The sequence below is a fragment of the Arvicanthis niloticus genome, chromosome 14 (genome assembly GCF_011762505.2).
Source record: "Arvicanthis niloticus isolate mArvNil1 chromosome 14, mArvNil1.pat.X, whole genome shotgun sequence".
In the NCBI taxonomy this organism is placed as follows: domain Eukaryota; kingdom Metazoa; phylum Chordata; class Mammalia; order Rodentia; family Muridae; genus Arvicanthis; species Arvicanthis niloticus.
In genome coordinates, this window is record NC_047671.1 from 53,006,824 (window position 1) to 53,026,731 (window position 19,908).

The 19,908-nt window shown below is 41.4% G+C and overlaps 2 protein-coding genes across 11 annotated transcripts in view; one reads left to right on the plus strand and one right to left on the minus strand.

Moving 5' to 3' along the window:
* The window catches only part of Fam13b (family with sequence similarity 13 member B), a 77,100-nt gene extending 61,263 nt beyond the window's left edge, over positions 1–15,837 (plus strand). For 6 of the 9 annotated variants that reach the window (XM_034517642.1, XM_034517639.2, XM_034517641.2 and 3 more), the window contains 9 exons: positions 1,931–2,060; positions 2,613–2,694; positions 3,873–4,102; positions 7,214–7,297; positions 7,548–7,643; positions 9,902–9,985; positions 10,078–10,241; positions 11,485–11,586; positions 13,731–15,837. In XM_034517642.1, coding sequence (XP_034373533.1) covers positions 1,931–2,060; positions 2,613–2,694; positions 3,873–4,102; positions 7,214–7,297; positions 7,548–7,643; positions 9,902–9,985; positions 10,078–10,241; positions 11,485–11,586; positions 13,731–13,854 — 1,096 coding nt within the window. In that variant the 3' untranslated portion in view covers positions 13,855–15,837. The remainder of the gene's footprint in view (positions 1–1,930; positions 2,061–2,612; positions 2,695–3,872; positions 4,103–7,213; positions 7,298–7,547; positions 7,644–9,901; positions 9,986–10,077; positions 10,242–11,484; positions 11,587–13,730) is intronic. The other 3 variants (XM_034517643.2, XM_076912841.1, XM_034517644.2) reach the window with 2 other exon arrangements.
* Positions 3,055–19,908, minus strand: part of Pkd2l2 (polycystin 2 like 2, transient receptor potential cation channel) — a 43,782-nt gene continuing 26,928 nt past the window's right edge. The window contains exons 13-15 of one of the 2 annotated variants that reach the window (XM_076912845.1): positions 17,794–17,906; positions 17,182–17,283; positions 3,055–3,141 (exon numbers count right to left, since the gene is read on the minus strand). In XM_076912845.1, the coding sequence (XP_076768960.1) occupies positions 17,199–17,283; positions 17,794–17,906 (198 nt within the window). In that variant the 3' untranslated portion in view covers positions 3,055–3,141; positions 17,182–17,198. Of the gene's footprint in view, positions 3,142–16,876; positions 17,284–17,793; positions 17,907–19,908 lie in introns of those variants that run through there. The other variant, XM_076912843.1, reaches the window with a different exon arrangement.

Sequence of the window (19,908 nt, forward strand, 5' to 3'; positions counted from 1 at the left end):
ACTGAGCTACACCCCAGACCTAAGATTTCAACTTACATGTATTTTGTTATCAATAGTTTATTTTGTTTAGTAGCAGTGAAAAAGAGTATCTTTAGAGCTAACATTGAGGTGGTGGGGACTGGAGAGATTGATCAGAGGCTAAGAGCGCTCACAGAGGACTTAAGTTCAATTCCTTGTGCCTACATTGTGTGGCTTACAATGTGCATGACTCCAACTTCTGATGACTTTTTGTGGGACCTGCACCCATGTGCACAGGTTGGCCTAGGACGGTGGCTTGGTGACTAAGAGTGTATTATTCTTACAGAGAACCCTGTTTTCAGCACTCAGATCATGTAGTTCACAACCACGTGTAACTCCATCTCAAGGAATGTGATCCCACCAGCCTCTGAACTCTTCTTAGGAAACTGCCTTGAATATTTTCTGTAGGAAAAAATGGAGCAAGCAAACATTAGAAATAATACTAAGGAAAAAAAAATCTCTTGGTAGCATAACACCAGTGCCTTTGTTTGTTTGTTTGTTTGTTTGTTTGTTTTGAAAGAGCCTTTGTGTAGGGGTTGGAGAGCAGTAGAGGAGCAGAGCCCGATTCCAGCACCCACATCGGGCAGCTTCAGGGGATGTGCTGCCTCTGCCCAACGTGGGCACGGGTCTGTCTGGCTGTCCTGGAACTTGTTTTCTAGACCAGGCTGCCCTTGACCTCACAGATTCCCCTGAAGACCGTACAGTCATTTGAAAAGTGTATTTATTGTGGGAGAGGGAGAGGAGTGTGTGTTGTGAGGGATCCATATCTCTTCTAACTCTGGGTTAAAGAGATTAAACTCAAGTCACTAGGTTTTGGCAGCAAGTGCTTTTCCTGTTGAGGCATCTTGCCTGGCTCCTGTGTAGAATTTTTACAAGTTATTACAGCTTTAGTGTAGAAATATTATCTGGAATGACAGTGAACTATTATTGGTAAAGTTCAGAATGCAAGATATAATTTGAAGTCTTTACTGTGAGCTGCATGATTTGTGTGGCTTTTTCTATTACTGTTGTGTCCCTTTTTGGAGGGTTTTTATTCTCAGCACTGAATGTAAATATAGGGTTTTAACCTCAGTGGGAGAACTTGTGTGCAACGCCATTTCCTTACATCCAGCTAGCATTCTCTACTGTAAGTCTTTGGGGTTGGGGAGATGGTTCAGTGGTTAAGAGCACTTGATGCTCTTGCAGAGTGTCCACAGGCTCAGTTCCCAACAACCACATGGTGGCTTACAACCATCTGTAATTCCAGTTGTGATGCCCTTTTCTAGCCTCTGAGGACACTGGGCACATAGCGCTGTATAGGCATATGTATAGTTATGTAACATAATATAGGCATAATACCCATACACATAAAATAATAGCAACAACAGCAATAATAAACAATACAAAACTTATGACAGGGTTACAGTAACACAGCATACCACCTTCCTATAGGCTGGGTTATGTTGCCTAAATGACAGTCAGGGAGCCAATAAGAAATCGTAGTCATTTAAATACATTTTATATTGCCCTTCCATTTTAATTATGTGTATATGTGTTTTTCTGTGTGTGGGTTTGTGTATGTGAATATAGTACCTCCAGAGGCCAGAAGAAAGTATCAGATCCCCTGGGATTAGAATTACAGATGCCATGTGGGTGCTAGGTACTGAACCTGGGTCCTCTTGGAAGAGCAGCCTGAGACTCTTGGCTACCATCTGTGTAGCCAAGTTATTTATTGACTGTCCTTTAGCACTACAAATTTAATTTTACTTAAGATGGTTATTACCATTATCGTGTTACTTGCTCATGCCTTCATGCTAGCTTCACTTGTAAAATGTCCTTCCACTGGTAATAGGAACACAGCAGGACAATAATTAATGCTGTATTGACACTTGAAACTTCATTTAACTCGCTGTGTTGGCCTGTTTTAATTCAGAATTCGAAGGTCATCCTTCAGTTCAAAAGATGAAAAAAGAGAAGACAGAACACCTTATCAGTTGGTCAAGAAACTTCAGAAAAAAATCAGACAATTTGAGGAGCAGTTTGAAAGGGAAAGAAATAGCAAGGTAAGTTTGTAGCGCTACCTAGAACAAACCTGAATTCATGGCAGAGCCGAGGGTAGGGTCTTAGGGACATCACACTCCAGTTTTTCCCTGAAATCTTCGATGCTGGGAAGTAGTGATGATTATACAGGCCCGAGAGTCAGCAGGTCCTTAGTTGCTGATTTCTGTGCCATGTTCTTAGTATTGTACCAAATGTGTTTCTATTTTCCTATTTGCAAACTTTTTTTAGAATTTGTAAGCCAAATTATTTACATTAACAAATTAACGTTCTTTTCCAACACAAACCATGCTAACAAAAGGGGAGGAGAAAATGGGGACAGTGCGTGTCTGTGATGATTAGAGCCAGTGTGTGAAGTCTGATGACCAGAGATGAAAGACCTGCCTTCAGACTCTTCCAGTTGTATGACCTGCTTTAGAAGAGCTTGATATCAAATTAAAATAAAGTGAGAATTGAATGAAATTTTATGTTATGGGAACTATAAACACTATGAGGAATAAATTAACGTAACTATTGGGCATTACAGATGTCAGTGATCCTATTCCATAACTTTGCAGCCCTCCTACAGTGACATTGCAGCCAATCCGAAGGTATTAAAATGGATGACAGAGCTTACAAAGTTGCGGAAGCAAATTAAAGGTATGAGTGCATTTTGTGGAAAATGTATTCCAAATTCGGTGAATTCTTTTAAACCGTAAATTATGCTATGCGTTTTTTGGATGTTAGTATAGTGTTGCTGTATTTATTCTGAATATGCTTTAATAATCGCAACTACTTTAAAAGTTACCTGTGTAAAGACAGCGTTAACAGTTTGTATCATTGTTCTGATTTGTCCATTTGAACTTTACTCACTGTAGAAATTTTAGTATCTCTTAAGTATTAAGTGTTCAGACACTGTTCCTCTTGTGGACTTTGCAGTCTTATTATTTTTTAATAATTAAAAGGATTATTTCCCTTTATTGTTCTATTAAGCATTTCCTTATTTAAACCACTTTGCAGCCATTGTTACCGATACATTGCCTGTTCCAGTTCCTTCACTCTTGCCGTCCTGCAGCTCGTCGTCGTTGGCACAGCAATCAGAAATACCTTTAAAAAATATTAGGTCATTCTTTTTTAAACCCTCTCAGTAGGTTTACCTTTGTATGTAGACCTATTCTAAGTCCAGATTCTAGACTGTGGCTCTTAAGGGCTTGCACATCCTGCCCTTTGTAGGTTTTTATCGTGTTAATGTCTCTCTCTCTCTCTCTTTTTTTTTTTTTCTTCTCAAATTTGGAGGGATTTGCCTGGGTTTTTACCTCAGTTGTATGCTAGGTTTAGTTCCATGTTAGCCAGAACGGCACCGTTGAGAGAGACTGCCTTGGTTATCCCGTCTAGTATTGTTCCCTCCACAAAGCACGCTCTCTTTACAACTCTGACTCCCCCACTTTTATTTTCTTTTTTGTTGTGTATGTGTGGAGACCAGAGTTCAATGTCAATCTTCCTCAATCATCAAAAATCAAAAAAAGTTTTTGTTTTTTTTAAGACAGGGTCTCACTATGTAGTCTTGGCTGTCCTGGAACTTACCGTGTAGACAAGACTGGTCTTGAACTCACAGAGATATCCCTTCCTTTGCCTCCCTAGTTCTGGGATAAAAGCTTTGTGCCATCACACCCAGCCCATGCTCAGCTCCTTTATGAACCTGGAGTTCACTTCTTTTCAGTGCTTATCAGATGTTGTGCTTTGCCTGGGCTCCTTGTTTGAAAGGACAAGTCTACTGTCTACTAAATATTTGAGCCTATATGTTATCAATTATTAATTCTTTTATTTCTGAAATTTAGATGCAAAACACAAAAATTGTGATGGAGAATTTGTGCCTCAGACACGCCCTCGGAGTAACACTCTTCCAAAAAGTTTTGGCTCTTCTCTAGACCACGACGACGGCGAGAGTGAAGGTGAGCCCAGAGTCATTCAGAGAGAGAAGAAGCCATCTAAGGAAGCAACTCTGGAGCTGATTACAAAGCGACTGAAGGAAAACCGTGCTGAGCGGCACCTTCCTGAGGACATCAAGGTAGTTCTGAGCGACAGTCTATGCCTGGGGTGGCCTTAGAACACCAGAGACAAATTAACCAGCATAGCAGGGTGAGAGCTAGGTATCCTGACTTTTCTACCCTTCAGATCTGCAACTCCAAAATATGCTTTTAAACCTAGAGGGCTTATATATTAGTGTGTGTTGCAGACTGTCAGCAAGACAGATGTGCAGAGTGTAAAATGGCTAAGTTTGAATTGAACAGTAGCTGTGTGTATTGAGTTCTTGGTATCTGGCATAAACTACATGGATTCTGTCACTTGGTTTTTGTATTTCTGTTTTTTGTTTTTCCCCTTTTCCAACAATCCTATGAGAGATATAGATGTGATATTAGCCACTGAAAAACACTGTCTTGAAAGCCTGGCATTGTGACACTATTTGTAATCCAAGTACTGGAGAATTGGAGGTGGGGGAGTGGGGGTCAGCCACATAGTGAGTTTGAGCCCGCCCAGGGCCACACGATACCCTGACAGAAAGGAAAGGAGGAAGGGTTGTGTGTGTGTGTGTGTGTGTGTGTGTGTGTGTAGCTCAGAAGTTACCAGCACTGGCTGTTCTTCCAGAGGTCCTGAGTTTAATTTCTTGCACCCACATGCAAGAACCATCTATAATGGGATCCGTCACCCTTTTCTGTCATGCAGGCATACATGGAAATAGAGCACTCATATACATAAATAAATCTTTAAAAAACCAAGCTTGGCAGTAGAGGTGCACACTTTTAATTCCAGCACTTGGAAGACAGTGGCAGGTGGATCTCTGAGTTCAAGGCCAACTTGGTCTAAAGAGAGAGTTCAAGGTCAGCCAGGGCTACATGGAGAAACCCTCTCTTCAAAAATAAACAAACAAACAATCAGACCTATAAACAACATCAACAACAAAAAACCAAACCCCAAAACCAGGTGATGTATTGGTATCAGGAGTACATGAATTACATTTTTTTAAGGAACCATTACTATTATGTACGGTATATGCATGTGTGGATTCATGCACCTCCATGTGCATGAAGGCCAAAGACAACTGTCCTGTGTCCTGTTCTGTTGGTCTCTGTCTTACTCAAGATTTCACTGCTCCTGAAGTAAGTCCTCCATGAGGCATCTAGGCAGAGCATTTGGTAACTAAGTCATGTGAGAGATGGGATTGCTGGGGAAATAGTTGCAGCTGAATCTGTTTAGGAAGTGGTGAACTAGACACATTTCAGAATATAAATATATCTCTCTCATGATGCAAATACTGGGTTTGTTTCCCTTGAACGGGGCTATGTTACTCATTCTCATCGCATCTCGTCCTCCACTTTTTTTTTTTTTTTTTTTTTTTTTTTTTTTTTGGCCTCTTGCTTTTTTTTAGGACAATTTCCTCTTCCTGCAAATAATTGGATTGTATTGGCTTTTCGTTTTTCTTTTTCTTTTCTTTTCTTTTTTTTTTTTTTTGCTTGTTCGAGACAGGATTTCTCTGTGTAGCCCTGTAGCCCTGGCTGTCCTGGAACTCACTCTATAGACCAGGCTGGCCTCGAACTCAGAAATCCACCTGCCTCTGCCTCCCAAGTGCTGGGATTAAAGGTGTGCACCACCACCGCCCGGCTGTATTAGCTTTATTCAGATTTGTACTACTAGATTTAAGGTTCAAACTTGAAAATAAAATGACAGTATTTTAGAAGGTCTACACTCTTTTATTGCCTAGTGCATGAATTTAATCTGAAGTGATTTTGTTATACAGGGTGACTCTCAGGTGAATTGTCTGTAATCTCTAATTTCCTCTAGTGAGAGACTGAGAACTGTTAGCCATTCCTGGAAATATGTAATTTATTTGGTCTAGTTGAAGGGTATCTTGTGGAACATTAATTGGTTCATTGAGATAATGGCCGAGCTTGTGGAGCAAAAGGAAAATTTCATATACAAGTATACCCAGGGAGTTCTGCCATTCAGAATATTAAAAGAGAGTGTATTACACTAAAGAGTGTGCCCATCCATGCAGAGGGAAACATGAGGTCATAGAGTAGAAGTCTAAGTTTGCACGTTGACATACTGAGCTTTCTCTTGGATCTTACACTATGCTGCTTTCCTTACACTATACTGGGTTTCCTTAGTAGAGCCATGGACTCAAAAAATCTGTTTATTTACTGAAATGTGTGTCTGCATCCACTTTATTTTTGGTATATTCTCATTCTCTCTCCCTCTCTTCTCTCTCTCTCCTCTCTCTCTCTCTCTCTCTCTCTCTCTCTCTTTTTCTCTCTTTCTCTCTCTTTCTCTCTCTCTCTCATCTATCCTTCCACCCACCATTCATCTATCATTTATATTTATTTCTGGTGCCAACTGAATCCAGGGGCTCTTGCCCAAAGCTAAGCACATGTACTGCTTACTGAATTACATTAGCAGTTGTTGGGTTTTTGAGAAAGGCTCTCATCATGTGGACTACGTTGATTTTAAATTCGCTATTCCTCTTGCTTCTCCCTCTGGAATGCTGGGATTGTAGGCCTATGCACTGCAGTGCCTAGCCTGTATTCACTTGTCTGCTCTGTCTCTGTCTCTCTCGAGCGCGCGCTGTGTGTGTGTGTGTGTGTGTGTGTAGATATGGGTGTTTGAGGAGTTAGCTCTCCTTTCCCATTGCTCTGCAGACTGAACTTGGGTTGAACTAAGGTGTTCAGGCTTGTGGGTCAGGCTCTTGGAAAGTTGCTGAGCCAGCTAGCTGTCCATATTTGTTGTTGTAATGTCAGAGGACTTTGCAGCATTATAAAATGTCAAACAGGTATGAAAGTTCCCTGTGTGCTGCAGAAGCACTGTTACAGGTGCCTTTACATCAATGAATTTAGTCCTTTGAGTCCTTTGAGGAAGAAATGGAATTTATCTGATTTATAGATTGGAATATTGAACACAAGATGGCTAAGGTACCCAAACTAACATTCATAATTCATACAAAATATAAATTAAGCCATAAAAAGCTATTGACATACTAGGAGGTTTAGATCATATAGCACACTAAAAATGTTGCCGCAAATCCAGAAAAAAATGTATTTTCCTAGTCTGTATTGCTGACCATTTGCCCGTTCACCTAATTACATGGAGGAGAATAATGACATCAGTGCTTTTCCCCCGATTCTAGAAAATGACAAAAGATCATTTGATAGAAGAGAAAACGTCTCTGCAGAAAAGTCTGCTTTACTATGAAAGTCAACATGGAAGGCCGGTAATTCTTTTCTTGCTAAGACAATTTTATTTCTGCCTTACAAAAGACCATGAATAACTTTTGTGGTCTATATTCTTTAGAGCTGTTTTTATCAAGCGTTGTCTCCGGTAGTTGGGAGATTGCCAGCTTAAATTAAACTTGGGGTGAGGGAGTCACACTGCTTACTGTTTCTGATATGTAGATTTCTGATAGTAAGGCTACTTTGCTTCACTTTTTTGTTTTGTTTTGTTTTTTGTTTTTTTGGCTTTAGGTGACCAGGGAAGAAAGGCACATTGTTAAGCCTCTCTATGATAGATACAGGCTTGTAAAACAGATGCTGACAAGAGCTAGCATTACTCCTGTCCTTGTAAGTAAAACAAATGTTTGATTTTGTTTTTAAAGACAGGGTCTCAACTTTGTAGCTAAAACTGGCTTAGAACTCACTAGCCCAAACAAACAAAACTCCTAAGTTCTGTAATTATAGGCATGCATTATCATGACTGGAACAAGTATTTCTTCAGTTCATTTTTCCAAAGTATATTTAAGAAGGAAGACAGATGAAACAACAACACATTTTAGTAGTACTTTTGGAGACATACATAACCAAGCATGAAAAGTTTTCAGTTGAGATAATGGATTTTAAAAGGATGGTAAATGCTTATAAGTATTTCTAGGCAACTTGTGAGCACTTAGAGGCATGTGGCACTAAGTCCTGACAAATAACACAGGAGTTAGGAAACGATGCTGAGATCCGGGGAGTGTGGGATGCAGGTTTACCTGCATAGATGACAGAAGTAGTGTTTGTACGTGATGCCTTACCTAGTCTCTATTTCTATTCTTGTCTGGATAGATTTATAATTATTACCTTCAATTGCATTATAACAAATGATTTTAATCATTTATTTATTTAAAGGGCTGTGCCATGGTAAGAGTGTTGGGTAAGGTTGTCAAGCTTGGCAGTAAGATTAAACCATCTTGCTGACCCTAAAAAAAAAGAAAGAACCCATAAAGATAACGCCAATTACTAAGTGTCTGGCATATAGCTTTAATCCTAGCACTAGAGGCAGATTATCTCAGTGAGTTCAAGGCCAGCTTAGTCTTCATAGGCAGTTTCAGGACAGAGAGGGAAAAAGGAGGAGGAAGAGGAAGAAGAGAGAGAGAAAGAGAGGGGTAGGGGGAGACCCTGTTTCAAAAAAATAAAACTAAGGTGGTGGCCTGTGCCTTTAATCCTGGCAGAGACAGGGGGAATCTCTTGAGTTCAAGGACAGCGTGGTCTACAGAGTGAGTTTCAGGATAGCCAAGGCTAGACAGAGAAACTCTGTCTCAACAAACATACAAACAAATAAAAAACTAAACTAATAAAATTAAACAATGTTAATTCACAGGGCCAGAGACATAGCTTAGCAGGTAAAGGTGCTTGCCATCAAGTCCGATGGTCTCTGACCTTCACACATGCTGTGGCACATCCACACAGTCTCCCCACACAGAGAGCACACACAAAAGAAATGTAGTAAAATATTTTAAATGCTTATCCGTATTTGTGTACATTTAAAACACCCTTTTTTTAAAGTGGGGTTTTGTGTTGTCTAAGGTGGTTTCAGCCTGTGAGGTCATGTGATTTTCCAGCTTCAGTTAGGCCAGTGAGTATGCCAGCATAAAGAAAACGGACATCTGTAATACTCAGATACAAATCACAGGGCTTTGCCTGCAGGATTGCAAGTTTGTTTGATGCCAACTGGTGAAGCTTAGCATGACCCAGTCTCACAATTTTCTTAAAAGTCAGGAAGTGCTTGGATATAGTTACATTGTGTAATGATTACCTAGCATGTTTTTGGTTTGGTTTAGTTTTGTTTCTAAAGAAGAATTTTATGGGGTTCTCAGACCTCAGAATAAAGTTACTTTCGCTGGGTCTGGTGCCATTTGCCTATAATCATAGCATGTAAGAGAGCTGAGGCAGGAGGATCTCGTAATCTACATAAACAGCCTGTGCTACATAGTGAGACAAAGAGGGCTGAAGTAAAAACACTGTCTTCGCCCTCATTATCTATACATCACACTCTGTTCCCTTGAATGTGAAAGACAGGCAGTGCGGACTGAGCGCCTGTAAGACTTTGCTGTGTTACAAAAACAAAATAGGAGTTTATTAAGCAACGCATTACAAATTTAAAAGACTGCTTTAAGATTTTGAAAAGTTTTATATATATTTTTAATTTCTATTGAAAATGTTTTCATATAATATATTTTGATTATATTCTTCCCTCCCCCAAACTTCTCAGATCCTCCCTACCTTCCTAAACCTCCACCTTTCAAAAAAGAAAAAGAAAACCCAAAAAAGTAGTTGGCCAACACAAAACACACTCCATGAGTGAGTGAGTGTGTGTGTGTGTGTGTGTATGTGTGTGTATGTGTATGTGTATGTATACGTATACCTTTACTTTGTTTTACTTTGGTGTTTATCTTACTGATTTTCTTTTTAGTTTGTTTTGAGTTTTGTTTGCTTGTGTTTTTGGGCTGCTGGGGACTGAACGCCTCTATTAGGTGAAAGTATCATTATATGATAGGAATATAATGTTACGCTAACTATAAATGTATGAAATATAAAACTCGGTGTTGCTGATGTTACAGGGGTCTCCCTCCACGAAACGCCGGGGTCAGATGTTACAGCCAATCATAGAAGGAGAAACGGCACACTTTTTTGAAGAAATCAAGGTACTTATGTAGAAAAATTACTCTTTTATTACCTTCCTAACAGGAGCATGGGAAGTCATAGCCTGTGTGGCTCTGCTTGGTTGTCATTTTAGGAAGAAGAAGAAGATGGTGTCAGCCTCTCCTCTGAGTTAGGTGACATCTTGAGCACAGCCATGCACACACAGTCGTCCTTGGAAAACTCAGAATCTGATGCTGAAGAAAATCAAGAAAAACTGGCTCGGGATCTCTGCTTATCAAGTACTCGGGCAGCTTCTATGTATGTATTCGGGCTTGTGATTTTAGCTTATCTGGTAAGATTGAGTCACGAGGATAGATTGGAGTTTCATTTCCTTCCTTTTTTCCCCACGGTGCTGTGGATGGAACCCAGGGCCTTGTGTGTGGGAGACTACATCCCCAGACTCCACTTTCTTATTTTCCATTTTAAATTGTGTATGTGGAGGTCAAAGACAACCTTACATGCTGGTTTTCACCTTCTATTTTGCTATTTTGTGTTGTCTCCACCTCACTTGTATTGCCATAGAGTGCTGGAATTACAGATGTTTAACATGTTGGTTGTCATTTTATATGGGTCTCAGGTGTTGGGCTTGTCATTAGGCACTCTGACTTGGTAATAAGCCCATCTCCTCAGTTGTGGTTCCTATTTCTTTATTAAGTATTTCAATCAAAAGTTGTATTCAATTTATAACAAAGTTATAGGATCCAACTGAGAATTTATTTGTTCTTTATTGGCCTACTTATCTTTAGATGAATTTGATTATGTGTGTTTGTGTGGATATTTACACGTGTTGAGGGCTTCTGGAGGTCAGAAGCCTGCATCGTGATCCCCTTGTTGTGGAGTTACAAGCTACTCTGAGATGCCGACACATAGGTGCTGAAAACCAAACTCGGGTCTTCTGAAAGAGCAGTATGTGTTTGTAACTACTGAGCTCTTTGTCCAGCACCCACTCATTTTTGCTTATTTTTATGTGTATGGGTGCTTTGCCTATATTTATGTCTTTGTACCATGTGTGTGCCTGGTCCTCCTTGAGGGTCAGGAGAGGTCTTCAGGCCTCTGGGACTGAAATTACAGATAGCTGTGAGCCACCTGTGGGTGCTAAAAACTGAACCAGGGTCCTCTGGAAGAGCAGGCAGGGAGTACTCTTAACCAGTGAGTTCTCATTCCCCGCCCTCCCCCACCCCTTTTTTTAAACAGCACCTCTTATTGATAACTTACTGATAACTCTTATTGATAACTGGCTAGCCAGAGATTTTTGAAGAGTTGGGGTTATATGTGCACAGTACTGCACCCAGAGTTTTTCTGTGGGCTCTGAGGATGGAGTCCAGCTCCCTAAGGATTGTACAGCAACCACTTCATCAATGGAGCAGTTCCCCAGCCGCAGGAAAGAGTTCAAGCAGTGAGACTGGAACCTTCATCTCAGTTATTTTGATTGGATTGTATGTTTCTAAAAGCTGCAGTTGGGGAAACTACCATTTATGTTTTGTTACCATTTTAACTTTAGGCCCGAATTACTGGAACAACTTTGGAAAGCCAGAGCTGAGAAAAAGAAACTGCGTAAAACGTTACGGGAGTTTGAAGAAGCGTTTTATCAACAAAATGGAAGGTTTGTTAAACATTGTAGATGTTGGCATCTTTCTCCTTCAACTCATAAAATGTATGTTAAGATAGTGGAATACATGGAAGCACAGGAGTAGATGCTGCTGACAAGCCTGTGCCAGCTGGATCCCCAAGACTTACATAGGGGAAGAAAAGAACCAACTTGTAAGAGGCGTCTTCTGATCTCCACAAGTATGTCATAGCACATGTGCCCGCATGGTCCCCACACTAAGAAAAACTTACAGATATATTGCTTATAGGGTGTTAGCCTTGAAAGTAACATTTCTGAGCCAAGACTAGCTTGGTGCGAGAATTTTTGCCTAACATGTGCAAGCCCTTAGGTTCAGTCCCCAGTACTTCAAAAGACAAAAACTTAAAAACAAATTTTTTTTCATAACTTTTTTTGAGGCAGGGTCTATCCTGGAACTAACTAGGTTGGTCTCAAACTGAGATTCACCTGCCTCCCAAGTGCTGGGATTAAAGGCGTGCACCACCTCTCCTGGCCAGTTTTATAACTTTTTTTTTTTTTTTTTTTTTTTTTTTTTTTTTTTTTTGTGCTCTCAAGACCTGTTGTTATTAAAGTAAAGGAAAAGTCACAACTGGAGTAAATATCTCATAAATATTTTGTAAGTTTTCCTGCAGCAGTTTTCTTGTTTGTAGCGCTGGAGCTCAAATGTATGAAGAAAATACTGTACCACTGAGCTGTATCCCAGCCTATGGTGACTTTATATTGTTCAGAAATGATTATAAACTTGATGGGATCTCATTTTGCAGCCATGTCTGGAACTTGCTATGTGTTCCAGACGTGGAACACAGATTTACCTGCAGGATTAGAGTGATGTGAGCCACCCTGCCTGGTACAAGCCATCTTAGGAAAGAAAGATCCCACAGTCGGAGTGAAATCCTTGACTGGGATGGTTTTTTTGTTTTTTGAGACAGGGTTTTTACATAGCCCTGGCTATCATGGAAGTTACTATGTAGATCAGGCTGGCCCCAAACTCAAGAGACCCTCTTCCCTCTGAGTTCAGGGATTCACGGCATGCACCATTGCTCCCGATGGAGTCATTTCTATTGATAAGCTTGGGTTGTCACTGTGCTTAGGCTGCTTGTCCGGTTGTCCACATCACTCCTGGAGCTGTAGCTGTGTGGCTCCAGTAAACAGGAGTGTCGTATGCCTTTAACTGCTGTGCAGAGGTGACTTATTACACCTAGAGTTGGGAGCTGGGGACAGGTACAGATTGGTACATCCCTGTGAACAGCCAGTCCAGCCAAAACCTAGCAGCTTCAGGCTTCTCAGTGAAAAATGATAGAGGATACCAAGTATCCATCTTACTGTAGCTTCTGCAGGTACCTGTGCGCACACACTTACAAAGAGGCAGTGGTAGAATTGAGGTCAGTAAAGTCTCACAAGTTTTCTGAGTAACTGGATGGCCCTACCAAACCAGTGGCTTTAACAGATTATCTCCTGGCCCCTGCTGCTGTTTTAGAGTTTCACACTTATATGGTTAACATACATGATTTTAAAAAAAAAAAAAAAATACTGGGGAAATGGCTTAGTCAGTGAAGTGCTTGCTGGGCGAGGATGTGGACCTAAGTTTGATCCTCGGAGCCCAAGCCAGATGTGGTGGTACCCACGTACTGCATCAGTGGGCTCGACAGCCAGCCAGCCAGCTTAGCTGCTCAGCAAGCTTCCGCAAACCCTGCCTCAAAAATCAAAGTGGACAAAACACCTAAGGTTTACCCCTGGCTTTCTCTTATGCATGTACATGTGTATAACGTACGTACTCCTAAAGAAGTATAAGAAAATAGAAATATAAAGGCATTTTCTATACACCTTTTTTTTATATTGAAAGAAAATGATACTTGAGGTAATTTGATGCTGTAGTTTGCAGTTAAACTGACCACTAATGGAGTGGTTTGCTAAGTGTATAAAATGACTCACAGTAGCCCGCTGGCACGCACAGACCCTCCCACTTCCTGGTCAGCGTGGGACAGTATTCAAGCAGTCAGTAGACCGAGCTACTAAAGTTTTCTGTGTGAAGTCGTCCAATAGCCTTGTGCCCAGAGCAGCTTCTGTTTCAGCTTAAATGTATACTGTGCTCCATGTTAGAACAAACTTGTGAGTATTTTACAGAGTGTCATCTTCCCTAGGAACGCCCAGAAGGAGGATCGCGTTCCAGTGCTTGAGGAATATAAGGAGTACAAGAGAATTAAAGCCAAGCTTAGACTTCTTGAAGTTCTTATCAGCAAACAAGACTCTTCAAAATCCATATAAAATATGTTCCTTGAAAGCTGACATCATAAAGTGATTGTGTCCCTGACCGTTGACCATGTGTGCTTGGCTCGTTTGCGTTCACTGTGTCAGGCACTCAGAGAAGCCCATGTTGTCCTTGTCTGTGGTTCCAGTAGGGCAAGGGAAGCTGTGACATCACCGCAGGTCCTCGCCACTCAGTACACATGCAGTCTCCTTCACTGGTCACTGCAGGTACATCTAGTACTTCAAGAACTTTGGAAATACAAAGCTTTTTGTTTACTTTGTTTTTTCTTTGGCATTACTGAAGAAAATTGAGAGGAAAATCTTCACACTGAATGAAATTCTTAGGTTGCCTTTTTCTTAACAAAATGACTGAAAATTTAAAAGAATAGCCTATAAATGTGACATGTATTTTTTTTTTCTAGAAAACCAAACTGAATTTTCAAATCCTGCATTGGAACACCTTTCTGTGTCATTTCCAAAGTGGCAACTGCACAGATAGTACTTAGCCAGGATTTGCAATTCAGTGGTCACAGCACTGAGTGAAGAGAGCAGCAGGTAGAGCACAAAGCAGCCTTGCTTAGTCACTGCAACATTGCACACATCACTCACAGAGCTGAGTCACACCACACGCTGCCTACAGGACTTCAGTTACTGTCACCAGCTGCCAATGCTGAGTTGTCTGGATCAAACCTTGTGCTGTCCCCAACCCACCTCCAGATGATGTGAGAAAGTAGCCATGCCGGTGTGGAGGGGCTTGGGTGGTGCTCAGATTTGTGTGTCATCAGATGGGCCTCAAAAGAACGAACACACCTCAGTGTGTTCTCTAAGGGCTAGACCACTGCGGCTTTGCCTGTTTATTCAGGGGGCTTCATTCCAAGTGACCACCTCTCACCCAGTAGCTTGCTGTGTAAGGCAGCCGCTCACGGATGTGCAGTGGTTTGCTCCTCTTAGCATCTTTTTTTTCCTTTGGCTTTGCATGGCTTTTCAGGTAATCTGCTGATCATTTTTATGGGATAGTAACTTGTGTTAGTACGACAGATGTGGGTCAGGCTTAGTCTAAGTGGGTTGTCCCTCACACCCCATCCCCACTCCGGTGCTTTTTGGAATTAATAAATGTCTCACTTTGCCCCTGCCTTGCATGTAATGACTCATGCATGATTTCTTAATAGTTTGTTTCATTCAAATGGAATTTCACAACATTTGATAAGGTGAAGAAAGCATGAATGCTGCCACTATTATTACACAGTAAGACAGGAAGTAGTTTGATAATAAATAGTGTGTCTAAGTACTTCACATTTCACTTGTGTGTGCAATGCCTTTTTTGGGGAGAGGGAAAAATCCAGCAGTAGTGAATATGTAGTTGGAGGGTTTTTTTAAAAGTACTGCATCATCCAGCCTTGTTTGTGTGGTTTCCTTTTGATAATGCTAGGTCATTCATAATGTATTTTTAGAAAATTAATTAAGAATGCCAAAAATATGTATCATTTGATTTGAACCCATCATGTGGTGTACTTCTTATTTTTTTTTTTCCAGACAGGATTGCTACACGTAATTTTATGTGCACTGTATATTTTTATGAATGTTTTATTTTGTATACCACATGCAAAAAATGTTCATGTGCACTATTTAAATGTTTTAAATAATATATTCCTTCTCTATAACGCTAAATCTATTTGAGTACAATATTTTTATAAGTCTGTAGCCTGACTGGGTTCATTGAGTTACAGCTGCTTCCTAATGTGGTCGCTCTGTGTTAGTTTTGGCTGAGGAGAGTAGCGAAGTGGCTCGCACGCCTCCATGTGCTCGTGCTGACTCATGGTTAGCAGTGGGGATACTTAGGCAGCTTGTGAGAGTTTTACTTTGCTACAAATAAAAATTATATCTATATATAAATACTATATAGATATAGATCTATGTATGTCCACCTTATGATTACATTGCTGTGTTTGTTTGGCACTTCATTGTACAGAGTTTTGTAATAAAAGAACTTTACTGTTCTAAGTCATTGTAAATGGATGTTTGTTTTTCTAGGAGGTATTAATTGTTCTAGGCTTATGTAAATTACCCAGTGATGATGTCAGGAGACACAACCAGGTTGCTCAACAGTTTGGCCAGCAGAGTTATGGGGAGAAGTCCTTGTACTGCTTCTTAGAGCTGTTTAGAGAAGCTGCAGAGAGAATACCCAAACTACCTTCATTTTTATTTTCCAGGCACAGTTTCATTATCTTGGTCTTGAACTTGCTATGTAGGTCCAAAGACCTTGAACTCTTGTTCCTCCCTGCCTTCCAATGCCAGAGTTAGTCATTTTTTGTTGCAGTGAATTACTTTATTCTAAAACAAAAAACCTGGATGCTCCTTGCTTTGAGGAAGGTGGGTAGTAATTTTTAAATTCCTTTGTTTTTAAATTCCTTTGGGATATCCACACCTAGTCCCATCTAGCCCAGGACTTCAAGGTAAGTCTGGGCAACATTTTTTTTTTTAATTTGCCTCAAAAGTTTTAATTTTTAAAATATTTGTCTTATTCACACTTTAAATACACACCCCGCGCATTATTAATGAGTAAAGTGAGTGCTGTAATTGAGTGTGGTGGAACTCAGACCCACAGGACAGAACCTGGCTATACTTGAGGGACTTTTAGAACTTGGAAGAGTAACATTTCCCTCCGTCTCTAAAATACCAGCCATACACAGCTTTCTAACAAGGCTCTCAGAGCACCCTCTTCTGTAATTTCCATACAGAAGTCTTTGTGCCGGCATCTATTCTGCTTTTAGGAAACTTGCAATGCTGTTCTAGATTTCTGTTTTTGACTGCAGAGTTAGTTCTGTATTTGACTTTTTCAGGTTTTGTAGAATGGAGGTTATTTTATGTTGATATACTATATAATACCTTGTCAGAAACTTATGTCTAAAGCAAGTGAGACCCTGGGTCATGATATGGTTGAAACTACCACACAGTTCTTGTATTCTGTACCAGGAGAGAACCATCTTGCATCTCATCCAACCGTTAGAAATCTGCCCCCATGAGTCAGAAGCATTAACTTATACTTTCCCTTCTACAACCCCAGAATTTATTAGTTGTGACAAACATCCTATGTGTGCCCATGTGCAGATACAGGACACACTTGGTAAACTGCACGTAACTCACAGAACTCATCCTGAGTGATAGTGGCTCAGTGCCTTTAAAATGCATCTCGGCTGCAGATGTGGCTCAGAGCTTGGCATGTTCAGGCCACTGCGCTCAGTCCCCAGCACTTCGAGAACAATGACGTATGCCGTGGCATGTTTAGGGGACAGTACAGTAAATGCCCCAGTATTTACTAGGGTGCTGGCTCCCGTGAAGTCTTACCTCCACTTGTCAGCCCCCTAGTGTAGCTTTCTCATCACATGGTTCAGTTTTGAACTGACGTAATGTAACTCCTTCTCAAGCTCCACCGCGTATAGAAAGAGTCTAGGAGAGAGGTTTGAAGGGGACAGTGGCTTATTACTGTCTGGGTGACAAGCTCCTGAAGCACATCCCACAGGGCAGTTGAGGCAGTTGGTGCCCAGCTGTGAGTGAGCCTGCTGTGCCCTTCATCCCGAGGTGGAACACCGCATCTCACTTTTAAACACTTATGTGTATATTTGCTTGTGTGTATGCATGCACCATATGCATGCCTGGCGCTAGAGAGGCCAGAAGACGCTGGGCTCCTGGGACTGGAGTGAGAACGTGAGCTATCAAACCTGGGTCCTCAGGAAGGGCAGCCAGTGCTGTTCATTACTGAGCTGGCTCTACAGCCCCCTGGTCTTACTAAGTAAATGGAGTTGTGTACTTTTAATTTTGAAACTGCAGAAAAGGAAAAGGAATTAGGTATAGCACATATGACTCTGGCTCAAGAAAATAATGTATATAACTTATGTTCTCACTCTGCATATCCTGGTATCCCATGTACCCTAGTTGGTACATGTCACAAATACTTACTCTCGGAATTCTTGCTGAGTGACAGGCTGGTAATCATCTTGAATTTCTGTAGAATAATACTTTTTCTCAAGCCTTTCCTTCCATCTTTTCATCTGCTCTGCCTCTTGGATCTCCTGTCAATGTAGAGGACAAGCACAGCTGCCATCTGTATGTGCCAAGTAAACTACTGAAGATCACAGGCTTCCCACAGCCTGGCATGTGGTCTGCACCAGCAGGCCCCGAAGCCTGGACTGTGAGAGCTGAGCTGTGCCTCTTTCTGCATCATGGCATGACTTCCTGGTTTCACTCAGGACTAATACTTTTACCCCTCTTTTTCAGAGCTGAGTATTCAGAGTCCAGAGTCTCATATATGCTATGCAGGTGCTCTGCCTGCCATGAGTCATACCCAGCAGGTATCCTTTAAAATGCATCTGTGGCCATTCTTTGCCTTCCCAGCAGTTTTTCTGCCCGACTTGCACAGAAGTGACTTAGTCACTTCTGTAAATACTCCCTGCCTTGGTTAATGATTTGTGTGCACCAGTGTCATGTACCCAAGTCTTTTACACTAGAAAACAAGTGTTAGTGCCCCTTCCTGACATGGAGTCCTCCTGTGAGCCGTCCTTAACCACCACTGGCTTGTCCTGTGTCCGAGTACACTTACATTTCAGTGTTTCTCATGTGCACATGTGTGTATGTGTGTCACACATGCGCCTCTGCAGAGGCATGCAGAGGTGCATGTTAGAACAACTTGTAGGGCCATGTGGGTTCTGGAGTTCATACTCAGGTAATCAGGCTTGATAGCAGGTACCTTTACATGCTCGGCCATCTTGCCTGCCTCATTTTTCTCAAATCTAAGGTGGATAAAACAGATTTATGGAAATTAGGAACGGCCCAGGAAAGGATAAGGGAAGTAGTGTCCCCAGGTGTGATCCAAGTGTTTGAGTAAGCCAGCTATGGTAGCATACTCATGCTGGTTTACAAGAGGCTAAAACAGGATGGTGAGAATTTGAGGCACCCTGGGCATCATAGCAAGAATCTGTCTCAAAAGGAGCTACAGCTGGCTCAGCAAAGCACTCGAGCAGCCAGATCAAAAGCCAAGCTATGACATCGAGTGCCTGTCATCTCAGCTGGTCTATACATGGCTGGCTCCAGATTCAGTAAAACCTTGTCTCAACCAAGGATGATACCCAGTGCTGGTTTTGCCCTCCATCCACACACATGAACATACATGTACAATCAAATATACCTCACAAGGTTAATTTAGAAAGCAAACACACTTTGGACTGGGGCAGCTTCATATGAAGTTACTAAGTGTATTTAGTCCAGAGATCGTGCAAGGCAGCTAAGAAGATCCCTGCCTAGTGTTTGTGAGCACCTTCAAGATGGTCCCTCTGGCCCTGTGTTACGTGGAGCTCCACCGTGCTGGTAGGGAAACTTGCGACTGTTAAATGATCAGACTGATTATACTGTAGGTACATCAGGACATGGGCTTAGCTCATCCTTAGAAAAGTTGTGTGCATGTGTTTGGTGCACACAATAATGTACAAATACATGTAGAGGCCATACCAGGACCTCGGGCGTCTTTATCACATTCTGCCTCATTTCCCAGTTGGTAAGCTCTCAGGGTCTGCCTCTCCATCTGTCCAATGCATGGGTTACAGTATCATATGCCCTGCTTTTCATATGGGTGCTGGGATTTGAACTCAGGCCTTCATGCATGGGAAGCAAGCGCTCTTACCCACTGGGCCATCCCCCACTTACTGTGCAGTTGAAGCTAGCTTTGAACTCCAGATCTCTCTGCCTCCCTCTCCCAAATGCTGAGATTGCAGGTGTGTGAGCCTCCTCTAACTTTGTGACTTCCTGCCCTCGACCCCCTCTCTAGTGTTTTCCACCATCTTTTGATTGGTTCACATTCATCCTTTAGAAGAATCTGCAGAAAGCTATAGCATTCACTTAATGTTCATGTGGATTTGACCTTTGTATTTGAAGCACAGTTTCGTTGCTTGTAAGAAGTCTGACATCGTTCTGTGAATATATTCTAGCTATTATCCTGTTGATTTATGATTATGATGTTGAACATTTTCATGCTAACTTGATTATTTTTTTCCTTTTAGTGCATGAACATCCTGTTGACAG